Source organism: Ctenopharyngodon idella, chromosome 7 (genome assembly GCF_019924925.1).
Source record: "Ctenopharyngodon idella isolate HZGC_01 chromosome 7, HZGC01, whole genome shotgun sequence".
NCBI lineage: Eukaryota > Metazoa > Chordata > Actinopteri > Cypriniformes > Xenocyprididae > Ctenopharyngodon > Ctenopharyngodon idella.
This window is the reverse complement of record NC_067226.1, coordinates 6,547,376-6,564,961: the sequence shown is the minus strand read 5'-3', so window position 1 is coordinate 6,564,961 and position 17,586 is coordinate 6,547,376. Positions and strand designations below refer to the sequence as shown.

General features: G+C 39.2%; 1 protein-coding gene across 4 annotated transcripts in view; it reads left to right on the top strand.

The window, feature by feature from the left end:
* Positions 1-17,586, top strand: part of rnf111 (ring finger protein 111) — a 43,461-nt gene that overhangs the window by 17,918 nt on the left and 7,957 nt on the right. For 2 of the 4 annotated variants that reach the window (XM_051899888.1, XM_051899890.1), the window contains exons 4-9: positions 9,074-9,231; positions 11,754-11,966; positions 12,063-12,409; positions 15,004-15,256; positions 16,197-16,563; positions 17,287-17,412. In XM_051899888.1, the coding sequence (XP_051755848.1) occupies positions 9,074-9,231; positions 11,754-11,966; positions 12,063-12,409; positions 15,004-15,256; positions 16,197-16,563; positions 17,287-17,412 (1,464 nt within the window). The remainder of the gene's footprint in view (positions 1-9,073; positions 9,232-11,753; positions 11,967-12,062; positions 12,410-15,003; positions 15,257-16,196; positions 16,564-17,286; positions 17,413-17,586) is intronic. The other 2 variants (XM_051899892.1, XM_051899889.1) reach the window with 1 other exon arrangement.

The following is a 17,586-nucleotide window of genomic DNA, read 5'->3' as shown; positions in this document are numbered from 1 at the left end:
CCAAAAATTAAGTTTTCTATCAAACGATACCTACCTTTTGACTCTCCTTGCTATAGTTTTGGAGTTATGAGTCTTTAATTTTGTGTATGTCACTCAGAAAAAACAACTCTAAAAATACCTTCAGGGCTTAAAGGGTTAAATAAAAATATACAGAAATTATTCTGATGTGTTTTCCAACATTGTTTTTTCATCAGGCGCTAATTTGCAGACTCTCATTAAGCTACGCAGTTGCAAGGTCCACTTGTTTTAAGCAAGCAATGGAGGCGAAACAGATCGGAGAGAAGTTTAAAAAAGGAAAATTAAAAACAAAACAAAAGGAAGGAAAGAAAAGTACCTTGTGGGAGCGTTTTAGTAAGTAGTTAACCAGGATGAATCAAGGGTATGTGATATGTAATGGTGTTCTTTTCATCTTCTCTCTTCAGCTCTTTACATTTTGCACGCTAGTTAGCTCCATGTCACGTGACAGCGGAGCGTAGTGAAAGGGAGTGATTGACGACTAATATTAACCAACCTCAAATCTGCTTTAAAGTTAAGAACGTAAAGATGAAGTTTAATTGGTTATGGGGATAGAACAGTGCACCGGTCACTGTATCAGCTCACAGCAAGCACATACTGTGCCGTAATTAGTGAACGTCTTGTAGAGAAATGAAAACAGGTTGCACCTCAACAATTATTTGCACTCGCACAAATGCTCCCAAATATATTTTAAGGTCAAAGATTTAAATTTCAGGAGCATATGCGTCCAAAATGGTCGCAATTTCGAGCCTTGCTCTGCTTGAGTGTTGTAAAGATTTCCATTGAGTTCACAGAAGAGCAGAGACTTTGCATGTAGATTCGATTTTCAGCTTGCTGCACTGCATATCCATTTAATAAACTCTAAAGCCTCTGGTATTTTGACTTGGTTCACCCAAACTATGTCAGACGGAGCTCTCAGCAGGCCTCCCCTTTGAAATCTGATAGAAGCTCTAAACTCAATCAAATCTGATATGGTTTTTGTCCGAACTGCGCCTCCTCTTCCCATTGCTTGATTTGGTTTCGGTGTCCCACATCACTCCTAATTGTTATTGAGGCGTCTGTTCCTGAGTTGAAAATCATTGTTTGATTCTATTACTTTTTTAACAGCTGCCAGAAATGGTGCCGGACGCCACCACATGCCTGCCAGCAAAGTCATTCAGTCAAACTCGTAGAATACCGAACTTTTATCATTGTGGGCTGTGCGTTGGAGGTTTATCGGTGGTGTTTTCTTTTTCAGGATCTGAATCGTTGAGACGTTAGAGTTGGATGAGTAACTCCTCAGGCTGTTTATTCACTGGTGCATGTTTGCATGTTTTATCCCATAGTGTTCACTAAAGCCCATAAACCTCTGTGACAGTATGAATGAGGTCAAACACAAGTTTTCACAGTTAAGTCAAGCCTGGAGGGATGTTTATTTAACATGCACACAAAGATAAGTAATTTTATTGTTGCCAGCTGTAAAGTTGTAATGTGTGCTGGCCTTCTAAGTGGAGATTCAGGTTGTGCTGGTCACAGGAAACCAGGTGGGCCTGCCAGGGATTTGCTGGCTATGTTCAGAATAAGATACTACTACACAGTGCAACAGTGCCTACCCACTTTTTCTGAGGTCTTTGTTGCGGAAGTATTTTTCCCATATGGATTTTTTTAAGTCTTGAAGAGTTATAAGTCATCCTGTCTTCTAATTCCCATTTAAATAATAGTTGGCAATTTAATTAAACAAAATGTGATTTTTTTTTTTTTTTTTTTACTTCAACTATATACACACTATAGAAAACATTGAGCAAACAATGTTTGCTTAAATATGCCTTAAAATGTACCAAATAAACACATATTTTTGCAACTGGAATTAGACAATTTCTCCGAAATTGCATATTTGCCGAGTAGGTACTTCATATTTACATTAAAACATATACTTTGGCCATGAAAATAATGTTCTATTTAATATGAATGTGTGTGGTATGAATGCCATCTGGAGTGGACATACTACATCCACCATGTTGGCATTCTCATATGACCTACAATGAGAGTTGCGTTGCTTCCCACCATTTACAAATGCTCTCCCATTTTCTTATGGGATTGTAAAGTATCCTTAGTATGTGCTCTCCAGAATCTCACTGGAAGTAGTAGATCATCTGGCAGTCCCACCAGGATTTTTTTTTTTTTTTGGGCTGTCGAAATTACTGATTTTGTGGTGGTAATTTACAGAAATTTACAGCAGCGGGTATATTAGGTTGCTTTCGCTTTAAAGGCCCTGATATACTCACAGCAAAGTTATTTTCCGTTCTTCACTTAGCAGTAAAATGAAGTTCGAAATACGTGACCAGTGATATACTGTTAGCGAACATCCGATGCCGTCCACTCTGCTGAGAGCAATATTTAAATGAATATGTATATATTCACACAGCGCTTTCCTCTCAAGAACAAATTAAACAAAAACAACAAATTTGAGAAAACCGTAAGCATTTTTTAAAATAAAGCATAAGAAAAGCATCTGATCATAGCAATATGGATATGTTTGCACAAGCTCTGCAATTCGGCACTCTAGTAAAGTCACATCATGTTTATTTATATAGATTTATATAGCCCTTTATACAATAGATTGCTTAAAATCAAGCAGCTTTACCGTATTAAACATGATAAACAATGTCAGTGTCTCGTTTCATCAGAAGTACAACTTCATTTTCTACCAAAAAGCAGCTCTCCAGTGTGTTCAGTGTTTTCACTCGCGGATGTCTGACCTCGAAGGACTGAACAGGAGAAATAAACCGGAAAAGATTTCCACGTGAAAGAAGGCGGAGCCTCTGCACACACCTATCTATTACGTAATCGCCATGGACCAATGGTGGTACAAAGGTGTTTACCAGCCCTAGCAAACTTTTCTGGAAAAGTTTCCCAAGCTGTTTGTTCATTTAAGATATAACTGCCAAGACGGACATTTTGAGATTATTGTGTATTTGACCGTTCAAGGTCAACAAGCCTCGAAAGAGAACAAAATTCGGCACTCACACACTGAAAGGCAGCACGCGTGCGCACAGAAATCCGCAGCAAGTCTTGACACCGGTCAGTATGCAAGTACCAAATTGAGTTCTCTTTCGCGGTATACTGCACTTTTAATAACTCCCAAAAACAATGCATTGCAACTTTAGTTAAATTAGGAAGAATTCAATTAGATAATTTTAATATATTTTTGTGAGATTTTTTAGTTTTTGTAAATATTTTGAAATGAAATGGCGAATTATGCAGAATCGCAAAATATTATATTTTGTTGATTTTGCATTGTATTCAGTGATCGCAGAGTCGCAAAAAAAACTGGAGGAACTGATCTGCAGTACAGTTTATATTGCTAAGTATACAGTTAGCAGTATACTAGTTTTCTATTCTGAACATATTGAAATTGTGAGACTCATGTGACTCCATTGGTAAAGTCACATGACAGGGATGCCAATGCTCCCTCTATCCCTACAGTTGATGAGAGCTATGTGGTTTTCATGCCCCGCCTGCCGGCCATGTGCTTGTGTTTGGGTGTTGAAGCACATCCTACTGGAGAAGCTTGAGAAAGTCTGACTGCGGATTTTGCTGTCTAGGTATTAGTTTGGCCAGTTATATAGTGAGCGGTTATATATTTTTTTTCCCTCCACTTCCTCCTGCACATTTTTTTTCTCTGCATCAGTAAGAACAGCTCGCTCATTTATTTTCCTAAAGGTCATGAGGACTCTCTGTTCAAACAACAGCATTGGAATGCAGCTCAAATCATGTGGTCCTGCCGTTATATGGCTATAGTGTGGCAAGTGAGGATGGGAGAGACAGATAGTGTGCAGGAATGTGGGCTTGTGTATTTGTGACTGACTGCTGATCTGCTGTGGACTGTGCTGTGGTTTGGATTGAACTTCAGTGAAGGGGGAGGGAGAGGCTTTACAGCTCAGGAAAACATCACGTGGCCAAGGTCAGAGGAAAATGGGGGTGCACGTTTGAGCAGGATAAATATGTAGTTTGCATTCAGTGTTATCCAGAGAAATACAGGCACTTGTTTTTTGAGATGCAGTTTAATGCAAACTATCAAATGCATAATCATTTAGAAAATACATATTTTTTTTATTTACTTTCTATTATTTTAAAAATATGGCAGATTCTCTTGATTGTTCTATGGAACAGCTTTTCTGGTAACACCACATGACTGGGATGGCACTTTATCTTCCCTTCTGCTACATATTATATATTATATTATTAGAATTTTCTAATGTAATATATTATACACATTTACATTATATTAGTGTAAAATAATATAAGTGAGGACTAAATTCACTTAGCATTTAAAATAATTGATTTTAGTTTTAACAGTTTTGTATTTAGACAAAATAGTAGAGAATTGTAATATTTGGCATGATTAGATTCGTAGGGGTTGTACATAAAGGCTGCATAATCAAAAACATCTGGATGGATCTTGATATATTAGTCAACTTTACAAATCGAATAGTCCATTGGTGGTTGACTAGCCAACCATCCAGACCCATCTCTGTAAACATTTTTTTGTAGAAGCGACAGCTATGAAATATGACTTTCTTCAGATAGCCATAGTGTAGGGCAACAGGGTTCATTTGACTTTCTAGTATTTTTTTTCTCTCTCTTACCCTCCTCTTTTTTTTCTCCTCACCCATATGCCTCTTTCTTGCTCTCCCTCTCGTTCTGTTTTCCTCTCTTCACTCCTCCCTTCCTCTAGTCTAAACTCATGCCTATGGAAAGCATTTCCAGGAACTAGATGTGTGTTATGTAGCGACTAGTGAGAGTGGTCTCATTTAATCTTTCCCATCTCCCCGAGGTGCCTGGACTTGCAACAGAATGCTGAGTGTTTCTCATCTGGAGGAGGGGCTCTGAGTGTCTAAGGTCAGCTTGGATGAGCAATGACGCTCTTCCACTCAAAGATCCTTTGTTTATAGTGCATATGGAGACTGGCTAGGGAAAGTATGTGTGTAAGAAATTGTATAGATAGACAGACTATTAATTCCTGTGTGGGGTTGGGATTTGGTGGAGCTCTCAGTATGCACAAGTAGCTGTGGCTATTTGTATGTTTGCATTATGCAGTTTAATAGGAAATTTTATGTTTGCAATATATATTTTAATTGTTGATCTTGTTGTCATCGTCATCTTGCCTGAAAGTGTTTCTGTTTCTTTGGAAAGCGAGATGCTATCCAGTGGTTGTGCATGGTCACTTGCTTGGCTGGTGAGCCACTCCAACTACTCTTTCACCCCTCCCCCATCTCATCACGGCACACTGTCTCTAAATGCAGAAGCTTGCAAAACTCGGCAGACGTCTTCCCACACACACAGGCATCCTGAGGCATTTGACACATTTTGCATGGACTTCTGTTCTGTCGTTTTGGATAAAGAAATGGGTGGCTGGCTATTAAAAAAAACTCCTTGAAGAAATGTCAAGACTCCCTTTTAAATTCTGCACAGGGCCCCTCACCTGACCTTTACGCCACCTTCAGGAACATGCTAGTGTTGATCCCGCCCACTGTAAGCTAGTGTAAGACGCACAGGAAGAATAATTCCAACAATACATTTACAAACAAGGCAATGTGGATCTAAAATTCCTCAAATTCCAAAATAATCCTACCTCCTCTGCCTCCTGGGTACCACCCTATCAGTTTACAGAGCCCGTCCCAACCATAGACTCAAAATGCCACGCTGGTGTAATTTACAAAATAATCCCAGACCTGCTTGTGGGTAATTAGAGACAGGTCTCAGGTGATTTTTCTGGCTCTGCCTGTGATCCTGCCAATTAAAGAGCAGTGTCACACACAGCCTCGGGTATTCCCCAGCACCCATGCCTGATTTGACACACTCAAAGCTTCCTCAAGAACTTGGGGCCTTGGATATTTTGGGCATGATTTTATTTTATATATATATATATATATATATATATATATATATATAAAATTTTTTTTAATTCAGTAATTTTTTTTTTTTAATTCTTTTATTTTCTCTTTTATTATTGATAGTTCTGTATATAAAATCTAATTAGATGAACCTTGTTTGAAGCCTCTGTAGAATATCATGTATTTTAACACGTGACCGCACATCTGTTGAATTCTATATTTATTTTATATCGTTGCAGAATTGTTAATTCACTGTTTTTGTTAAAGGTAGGGTAGGCAATTTCAGAGAGGCTAGCAATAGCAAGCTAGCATAAGATCCCACCCTTCCTTCAGAGTGCTCTCCAAAGCCACACCTCCTCCAAAACACAGACAGTGTTAAATTACCTCATGTCTCAAAGCATATAACATTACAATAATAATAACGTAAGTAACTTAATAAAGTAAATAACGTAAACAACAAAAGAGCACTGTACCACCTGACTTCATTTCAGCCTTGATAGTGTTGCCAGTTGACAGTTGACGGTAGCCATTGACTTCCATAGTATTTTTTTTTCTTACTATGGAAGTCAATAGCTACCATCAGCTGTCTGGTTACCAACATTCTTCAAAATATATTTTTTGTGTTCAACAGAAGAAAGAACCTCATACAGGTTTGGAACAACTTGAGCGCGAGTAAATGATGACAAAATTTTCATTTTTGGGTGAACTATCCCTTTAATTACAGTAGTTATGGTGTGAACGTAAAAAAAAAAAATAAATAAATAAAGTTTATTTCGAGCCCTGTTCAGGAGGAACTGTAAAAGACTGCTGCTGTTAGTTTGTGGTGCTCGATGAATCTGTCTACAACTCTGCATAGCCTTACAGAACGCCCTGATGTGTGATGTCTGAGTGAGCAGGGTGCATGGAGGTATGCAAATACATACGTTGACATGCAGGTAGGACATCGTATTATTGCATTCGGACTGAATTAAAGAAGCAGGAATTGTGCGTTAAGTGTTTATGGTTATGTAGAATTTGTGATTTGTTTCTTGTGTGTTTGTTTTATTTGTCCTCTGAGTACAAATATTCTGGAGGATGCCTTGGGATGTTTTCTGTAATAGTTTTTGCTCTGAATACTGATGTTGAGAACACATCATTTAATCTGATCTGCTCCCTTAAATGTTTTCAAATCAGTAAGAAAATAACAAATCTTGTTTAGTATTTTGTTGTTATAGACAGTTATTTAATTGTGAAAATGTGAGATGACTAGCTATGTCAGAATGTAAATAGACATGCACACATTGAAGGTGTTTACAAGCAGAAGGAAATTGGGTAATGGGCAAAATCTATGTGTACAGAATTGATTTTGCTTAAACTGCTTATGTCCTTTACCTTAAATAAAAAACACTTGACCTACATATTGACGGTTTATTAAGCACAATCGGTGTACGATTGTGCATGTAAACGCTCTCACTGAGGCGTTCTCAAGGAAACTGAGTATTCTGGAGTCACTCCCCTGGTCTCAAGAGAATCCCTCAGCCCTCCAAGCCTGTTGGTAATCATTTTGTTTTGATGTTTTAATGATGCAATCTGTGGTTAACGGGCTCACCAGTGTTGGGTTGGGAGGCAGGGGACTTCCCTACTCTCCAGACACAGGGGCTTGGGGCCGATATATCCCAGCCTGGAGAACAACCCAATTCCCAGACACACACTGCTTTACGGCAACCAGGGCCGCTGCGCACCTCCTATGGAATCAAATCCTCACAGAGGGGTAGAATTCCAAGAGTGATTACAGAATTCCAGAATAATTTATTTGGAATTTTGGAAAACCGCCATGTTGTTTAAACTCTCCAGAGGAAACTAAACTCTCCACACCAGGAGTTTATAACGGTCAGAAACACGCTGCTAAACATCACAATTTTTATATTATGATATATACTGCATGAACTAATTGTTACAATACAAGTGTGGTTCTTGTAACTCTCAAAGACTACAATATAAGCTTTGTGTCATCCATATATTTTAGATCCAGTTTTGATCTTTGACCGGAGCTGATCAGTTTTGTGCTCTGCATGACTCAAATGGTGCATTCTTTTATTAAAAATAAAAATAAATAAATAAATAAATTTAAAGCTGCCTTTGCTTAATAAATTCCTGTAGCTCAAAATGTAGAGCCTAGCACTACCAACACCAAGGTCATGGTTTTAATTTGTTTGAAAATCACACAAGAAATACGATTTCAGTTCCAAACAATGTTTGTGTAAATGCCTATATGACTTAATGTGAGTTTTAATGAGCAAGTAAAATAATTGCTAAGCATATCTGAAGTTATAAACAAGCCTATTTTTTTTTTATTTGCGAGAGAGCAGGATTTACATGAAACAGAGGCTGCATAAGAAAGAAATGCAGCTGTCTTAACACGGAAACAAAAATAAGTTATTTGAAAGAATGTTTGTAGTAGAATCGTGCATGTTATGGTCTTCAAATTAGTGCTGTAATACCTGTGATATGACTCTAATGAAAGTTAAAGACATCAGCCCTTGTATTTCAGATCTTCCTGCACACAAGCCCCTCCCCTTTCTACCATGCACAAGCTCTTCCCCTCCCTTCACACTGTTTACACCAGGGAGCTCAGGCTTTGAGGAGTGGCCCTCCTCTGGATTCTTGCTCAAACAAAATAGCTTTCATGTTCTCAGTTTCTCTCTTTTTCCTGAATTTATTCTCATGAAATACATTTTTATACATGCATTCACATCAAAGGTCTTAGACCATGTGTTAGGTCGATTTTTATCTGTAGATTCCATAGTTTGTGTCAGGCTATGTTGTGAAATAATTTTTTTCTTTTTTTGTGGATGACACCAGTCATGGTTCTATATGTATGTGGGAAATATGTGTATGTTATGCTGTCATGAATCTTCTCATAGGTTTATAGTGTGTGTGTAAAGAGCTCTAGCTCCCATGTCAGCTGGCTCTTATTCACGTTCCAGCTGATCATTCCAGTAGCTGGTAAAGTTGCTGCTCTAATGCCCTGCTGCAGTTCACTAGAAACAACAAAAGTCCAAACCACAAGCACAGGTCTACTCCTGCAGTACATTTGCTCTGTCCTCATTCAATCAGATTGATCACTGGCCAGATTGATTTTTGCCATTTCCAAATAGTTTTACAGTTATGTTAATGTGGACTGTCCTCTGTGTGTTGTACAGGCCGCGTTCGGTAGGGAACCATGGCAGGATGCACTGGGGGCCCAGCTGTTCCCAGAGCAGAGCTCAAGAGGGCCGTGGCCGTCATCGCCTGTCCACCGTCATCCAGCCACTCAGGCAGAGCGCTGGGGAGGTGGTGGACCTCACCGTAGACGAGGACGGTGAGAAGACCTTTTCTATTTATTTACATGATGTATGGAGATGTACAGAGCCCTGCACATGACATATAGGAAAAATTACATACAGTGGCCACTAATTAAGAGTTTGTTCCCATGACTTATTAATTCATGGTCACGTTTTATTAATTAGTTTCCTTATTTTAGGTAAATCGTGGTCACATTATGCTCATTTGTTACCTTGTTTTAATTTAGTTATTTTGTAGCCACTAAATTCAGGGGGACACATTTGTTCAGTGTGCCCATGATTTACTTAAAATGAGGGAATAAATGAATAATTGTGAGAACAAATTCTTACTTCATGGCCATAATATCTTGTTTTTTTTCCCCCCCTGCATGTCAGGAATAAACACACAAAATATAGTGCCTTCAATGCCCTGTAGATGGCGTTATCACTTATTTTATAGCAGAAATAAACTGCTGCAGAAAAAGTTAGGTGCCATGCAAAATGTAATTGTGTTACTCATCAGTAATGTGTTGGAGTAGTAGAGAGTACATAAACTTATTAAAAAATGTAGTCACGTAGAGGGTAAAAGTTGATAATATCTTTTGATACTCAGTAAAATTGTAATACTGCAAAGTAGCCATAAAGATACTTAAGTACAGTAACTAATTACATTTACTCAAATACTTTCCACCACTCCTAACTATTCTCTTTTGTGCCTTCTGTTTTATTCTCTCTCTTTGTTTGTGCTACTTCAGTCATTATAGTGTAAAGTTCAAAAGCTTTAGATGTAGAGGAGCAAGAGTGTATGGATCCATGTGTTTTTCATGATCACTGGCTGCATCCAGCATTGAAAACCACCATCCATTCAGATTATTACCAGAGGGAGTTGAAGGGAGAAAGCAATAGGAACTCAACAGGAATTTAATATCCTCTCATTTCAGAACATAAAAAGGCCTTTTGAATGTTGTTCTGGTCATGACCTCTTCTCGCGCTAAAATTCAAAAGCTCTATATACATGAGCTGTAACCTCAACTTTTAAAACAACAGACATGCATTGCATAACCATAACAAGTGAAAACAATTTGCTGTCCACTTTTGCTGAGCTCTGAAATAAAGGGAGAGATTGCTTTGTGTGTCAGCCATTATTTGAAATGTAACAGATTTGATGAGCGTCTCCTTGACTTGGTGCTGTAGTGATGGTCTTAAGGTCTGGAATGAGAGTTAGATCACCCAGTTCAACACTGCGTGGGTTTGGGAAATATTAGATGTCACATCTAATCTACTCATCTTTCACTGTGAGCAGTCCTCCCTCTCTCTCTTTGAGCTGTATCTCTGTGTGTGAGGGGGAGGAGGAAAGAATCTGGTAGATTCAGGGTAGTGTTGTTCAGCGATGTGGATTGCATCTCGACTGTGTGTTCAGGCCCCATTCATAATGATTAATCTATATCGTTTCAGCATGCACAACAGTATAAATAGCCTCTGCAGCTGCACAGCATTTTCTCACAGCCACAGAGTGGTGGACACCAAAAGCATCCCTTTTATTGTGTGTAATTGAGTTTAATTCTAATTTTATTTGCAGGCACCGTAATGAAGTCTGTCTGTTATGCAATCAGCCACTGGCCCCAAAGATTCAGAGAGAGCTATTATATGAACCAATTAAACTGCCATTCTGGATAAGGAAATAAAATCTTTGTAGTGTTATCTCATTAATCTGTGATATGCTCCCATATCTCAAGGTTTGTCAAAGGAAAACTCATTTACATTGTTTCGTTTGATTTACTGTCATAAAGTGTCTCTTTGTTTGTCTCTTTTTCTCTGGGGGTCTGTAGCTGGTGGGGTGGTAAAAGAGGAGGCCGAGATATGATTGCATTTGCATTTCTTTTGACGGAGTGAGAAATTAATTTGCAAGGAAAAAGCAGATGGATTACTCGCAATGGAATGTTAATGAGTAACTATCCTCATGGGCCACTTCGTGAATAAAGTCTGTAAGTGTGAAAATGCACACGTCCGCTGACACTGATGTTCTAGAGCTGGGAAAAACCATCTGTTGTCAGTTGCAACAAACCCCTTTAAGTTGCAAAAACCCTTATTAAAACCCTTGTAATTATCTTTAAAGGTGTACTTAACTTACAGGCTGTTGGGTAGTAGCTCAGTGAGAATTCTTCAAAAGAATGGAATCAAAGATTTTACAGTTCTGGCTGATACGTACTGATTATTAATTTTCACAAACTGAAATCGGTCATTTTTAAATGCTACATCCAAATTCAGGTACCTCCACATTATATAGTACAGTATGAAAAATGCATATACACAGTCAGTATTTTTTTTTCCTTGAAAGAAATAAATTCTATCCATCAAGGGTACAATAAATTGATCAAAAGTGACAGTAAAGACATTTATAATGGTTTTATTGAAAATATGGGAAATAAACAATTAAATATCCAGTACTGACCAATACCGATAAATAAAAAAAATTCTAATATCGACAAATAAACAATGTATTTTCCATTGCTAGTCAGAAGTTTTATCATTTGTGTTTGTTTGTGTTTTCCATCTTCAGATCTCTCAGTCGTGCCAACCACTTCTGACAGCACACACCCACAGCCGGTCAGTTCTTCTTCCTCTTCCCATAATGCCTGTACCTCAGAATCGCCACAGGAGGGTCCTGGTCCCTCCAGTAGCTGCTCAGCGGCTGCCCCTGATAGCACACTGGCTGCTCAGAGCCACGGTGGAGTGCCAGGACCCAGCACCACCAACACCACTGCCACTGAAGGTACGATATCAAGACGCTGCTTTCAAATACAGTGACATTGATTACTGATAGTTTTGTATTGATTTTTAATTTGATGTGTTTCTTTGCCCCAATCAGATGACAGCAGAAGAAGCTTGTCGGGTGAGAACGGAGGTGTGGCGATGCCTAGGTTGCCCTCTTGTTGTCCCCAGCACTCCCCTTGCAGCGGGCCATCTTCAGGGCACCTCTCTCTGGGGCACACCCACCCTGGGTGCCTGCAGGGTGGATCGACGCAGCAGTCCGGCCCCCCGCAGTCTGGCACCCAGCACTCCCACGGTCACTCGCACCACTTCCACCATCACCACCACGCCACCCCGGTCCCTCCTTCCTTAGCCTTCCCAGAGTCCAGCTGCCCTCTGGAAAGGCCCACTGCCATGCCTGCACCCTGTGGAGGGGTGAGCAGCAGCAACCAGTACCACGACCAGGTACCTTCATACCTGCATGTCAGCTTTTTGAGAATCTCATATGTCAATGTAGGACAAGGCGAGGATATTATAAGCTTCTGCAGGAGTTGATGACGAAAGCCATAATTCTAGTTCTCATTTTCTTGGCTTCTTTGTTAATTGTGTGTGTGTGTGTGTGTGTGTGTGTGTGTGAGAACCTAAACTCTTTTTGCTTCATAAATTGAGGGGGGAAAATCAAAATAACACGATGAATGTGCAAAGCATAATGTCTGTATTGTTGACAAAACCGTCTGTTTTTCATTTTACACATGGTTTGGATTTAACAGCATATGTTTTTGTTTGGAATTACTTAAGATTCTTCCTTCATGAAATACTAAATCACTCTTCATGTTTTGACGATGAAAAGGAAAATCCAAAGCACCTTTATGAAAAAATTATTTTTCTAGAGCTGAGCTTTTCCACAGGGGAGTTTGTTTGAGGCCATCCTCTCAGTCTTGTTGAATAATTCACACTGAACTAATTGTCTTGGCTGCTGAATTCTATTATTTACCAGCATAGAGAAGTGTTGTGTGTGCATGAGTATGTCAGTAATAAGTAAGTTTGTGTGTGTCAAAAAAAATTTTTGTTGCTTATGCCGTGATGCTTTGTCTCAACGCATGCTGGGCTTTCAGGAGGTTTAGCATGAAAAGAAGTGCTTCAATGCTGAATGCATTCAGTGAAAGATTGTGGCCTTTGATGATGGGGCAATGAGCAGTAATCGCCGTTAGCTAGTCATCGGATATGCGCAGACAGGAAGCGCTAGCGAAGCGAGGTGATGTCAGGCATGTTTTATACATCAAAGTGTGTAAAGGATTAGATTTGGGGTGAATGCCCTCATTTCGAGAGGAATTTAATACTGTTTTGGTTTTTATCCATGTAATTTCTTTGTCTAGTGTCATTTTTAAAAAATATGGGCCTGATATGTGTATTTTTTGAAGTATGTGGAAGATATTTTGAGATATGCAGCTCATATTTAGTGGTTCTTGCTATTAATATTGCATGTTCTTCAACAAACCCCTTAACCCTACAATTAAACTTCAGATAGGTGAATAAGAGAAGACAGCTGTGAAAACAAATCAGCCACAAAAATAAGAGACACAAATCTCATTTGATCTGAGCATGTGAATGTCTGCTGCAGACTTAACTTGGCATATTTTTAAGGTGTTGTAAGTGATGTTAGTCATTCTGGAGCTTCCGAAGTTTTTTCACAAACCTGTCCTACAAAGATATTGCAGTACCGTTGTTGAAATCAAAGGTGGAGCAGAAGAGCAGTAGCACGTCATTTCAGTGTGTCAAAGTTGTGAGAATCAGGGGGAGCAAGATAATCTGACAAACTGACAGCTGCTTATGAAGCCGAATGATCCTTTTCAACTATCAGAGTCATATCCTTGCCTCATCTATATGAGACGTGTTATTTCCAAGGTAATATGGAGTGCCACCCTCCATTAAAACATCGCTTATAGCACATTTAAAGCTGCAGTCCGTGAATTTTGCCTCTTTGTCGCCATCTCTATTTGAAACCTGCCATTGCAGTTATTTGCAGAATTATCATCTTTACATGAGTTGAACATCGGCACGGCTCCTCAGCGCAGATGAATCTAATGTTTAAACCGTGCAAATTATTATTGTTATACTTTGTTCTCAAATTGTTAATATTAACAACATCAGCATTGTGTGACTGTGTATTTAGTGTGTATTAGCGTTACCTGTAGATTTCAATTTCTGTAGCCAATCCGCAATTCAAAGTCTTTTGCCTCTGACTACAGGTTAATCTCCAGTTGTCACCGATGATTGTCATTTGGACCTTTCTGGATTACAATCCGCCATCAAAATGATAAATTTAATTATTCCAGCTGCTGTTAGAAAAGGCTATAAATGATCCACTACCAGGCAGCATCCTCACATGCCATATAGCCTACTATCTGGGACTCCTTCATGTAAACAAACGTTACAAACGTAATGACGCAAAGACGAACGGCGGCATGCTCAAATTTCCTGTGGAAACCCACCAGTACCAAGTTTATTATAAAACATTATTACAATCTTACCATTGTGAATCGGGCTAAGGTAAGGAGATAGTTTTGAACACTGGCTGGTTATGTACTCGCTCAAAAATTGATTTTGGATAATTTTTAATCAAAAAAAGTTACCGTCTGCAGCTTTAAGTAAATTGTAAATAAATTCATTTCAGACAGTGATTTAGTTCCGGTTTTTATTGTGTTATCCATTTTATTAACATTTCATCAGAACAGCTAAAATTGCTGAAAAATATCAATATTTCCTTCTGTCTGAAGCAGTTGCCAGAGCATCATATGTTTTCATATGGAGAAAAAACAATGCCCCAGAAACTAAAATGACATAATATATAGTAAAATAATATTTTGTAAAAAAAAATATTTTGTTTTTGCAACTTCTATTAGCTTCTGTATGCCCTAGCAACCCCAAAGCAGCACATTTGTATTTTCCTTCAGAATCAGTTTATCAGCCATATGCTAGTGGGACAGATGTTTTTGTTCTAATGTATTACATTTGTCAGTGGATTAACTGTTGGTTTCTATCTTCCCTCTCTGTCTCAGCAGACTCTGCCAGTGGATCTCAGTAGCAGTGCAGTGCGTAGCAGTGGATCCAGCAGCACAGGGTTCCACGGCACATCTGCCTTTGACCCCTGCTGTCCAGGCTCTGCCTCCCGGCCTCCTGCTTATGTTTCCCAGGCTGCACCTGGACCCAGCCAGCAGACTGTGGCCGACTCATTCAGCTCAGCCATAGTGGCCCAGCCTCAGCCCCAACCTCCTCAGCTCTCTTCCTGCAGGCACTACATGCATCCACCCTGTACGCACTTTTACCATACTATTTTAATCATATCAATCCATTATTATAATCCAATGCTGATTTAGGAGTGAAATGGTTCTGGCTCTCATTTGTTCTGCTGTTCATCAAGTTTTTCTGAAAGCAAAAATTTGAATGATAATTTATAGATTTTATTGCACAGTTCAAATAATGTAATTGTTACACCCCTAATACTAATGTACCAAAGTATTTACTGAATCAAAAGGAGACTGCAGAACAATGATACAAGCTGACCTGCAGAAATATGAACCGTTGCACCCCAAATTTATTAGATGTTCTAAATAGAAGGCAATAAAATAAAATTTGATGTGAGATGATGCCTGTGTGTTAGTGCGAATGTGAAGATTCTGCGATGCTGGCGCCTGTGCTTTATGGTAATTAGATGAAACACCTGATGTTTAATGTGTTAAGTGCTGCAGGTAGTGTGCCCAGCAGTCCCACTTAATTGCCAATTCTGCTCACAATAGTGTTGTGTGGAATATAAATGAGCGTGGCAGGGCTCCCTGGTGGGCCTGAATTTAGTGGAGTAATTGCCACACACAGCTCACTGAAGCACCTGTTTGCACATTCTCCCATTCTCTCTCTATATATTTATCTCCTGTATCTTGCGGTCATTCTTTTTCGTAGTTTTTTTTCTTTACTTTCTCCCTCATTCCCTTCTATCTGTCAAATCCTTAGCAAACAGTACAACTCATCCACTCGAGGGTAATCACACTTTCCCAGGCCATATCCAGGTCATCCTGCAGTCATCGTGAAGTTGACATTAAAACTCTTTCCATCCTCCCAATAGTTACCATCAACACAGTTCATTGTTTTTGATACAGTTTTTAACACAGACATTTATGACAGATTTGTATCATTCAGGAAGAAAAGGAGATTAAGTTCTGCCATTTATACTAACGTTTATGTTTTTCTCCTCCAGATGGCCCTCTGCCACGCCCCCTGCACCACCAGTCCTCCTCTTCTTGTCCTCACTCCCATGGCAATGCCCCTCCCCCTCAACAGCCGCCTCCGCAGGGCGATTATGTCATCCCACACCCCGTCCTCCCCTTCCACACCCCCCTGCCTTCTCATGCCCCAGGCCACTCAGTGCCCCCTGCTCCTCCACCCTCCATGCCTGCCCACCATCTACCAGGTTCCAGTGCCCCTCTGTCTCAGCATCTTCCCCCTGAGCACCAGGCACTGCAGCACCTGCCCGTTCTGGGCCCAAACCCTGTCCAGAGGCTCCATCAGCACGACATACTGCAGAGGATGGAGGTTCAGAGACGCAGAATGATGCAGCACCCAACGTGAGTCACTGTGTGATTCCTGTTTATTTTTTGATATTTGTTTACTTTTGTTTTTAACTCATGTTACATAATGAAGCTGTATTGTAATACACTATGGTTCAAAAGTTTGAGGATTTTTAAATAAGTCTCTTCGGCTCACCAAAGCTGCATTAGTCAAAACAATAATATTGTGAAATATTTCATTTTAAAATGTAATGAATTCCTTTGATGGCAAAGATTAATTTTCAGCAACTTACTCTAGTCTTCAGTGTCACATGATCCTTCAGAAATCATTCTAATATGCTGAATTGGTGCTCAAGAAACATTTCTTAATATCAGTGTTAAAAACAGTTGTGCTGCTTAATGTTTTTGTGGAAACAGTAATGTTTTTTTCAGGATTCTTGGATGTATAGAAAGTTTAAAGAGAACAGCATTTATTTGAAATAGAAAACCTTACGGTTACTTTTGGTCAATTTAATGTCCTTGCTGAATAAAATGATTAATTTCTTTAAAAAAACCTTACTGACCCCAAACTTTTGAACGGAAGTGTGTAAATTGATTTTTTTTTTTTGCTACTGCTCATATCACCCACCTCTAATCTCAAAGCCTTATGTATTAAGAAGATTTTCTGCTGTAAAAAAAAAAAAAAACTCAATTTAAAACTTCCAATAAGGTGCTTTATTTTAATGCCCCTGCAAAAGGTGTCCTGCTTTAGTGTAACAAATTTATTCCTCCTTCCTTAAGGCGAGCACATGAGAGACCCCCGCCACATCCCCATAGAATGCATCCTAACTACGGTCACGGACATCACATTCACGTCCCGCAAACTATGTCATCGCACCCTCGGCAGGCTGACCAGAGGACCACATGGTAGAGTACATTACAAAGTGGAATGTTTCTCTAAATTAATGTTTCAGATGGTTTGAAGCCATGTGTGTTCCCTCAGGAGTTTCCAGTTGATTTTTACAATATCAGTTTATGATTACAATATCAGGATTTATGATTAAAATAAGTTCTTATTTAGCAATTTATGTTTGAGATATG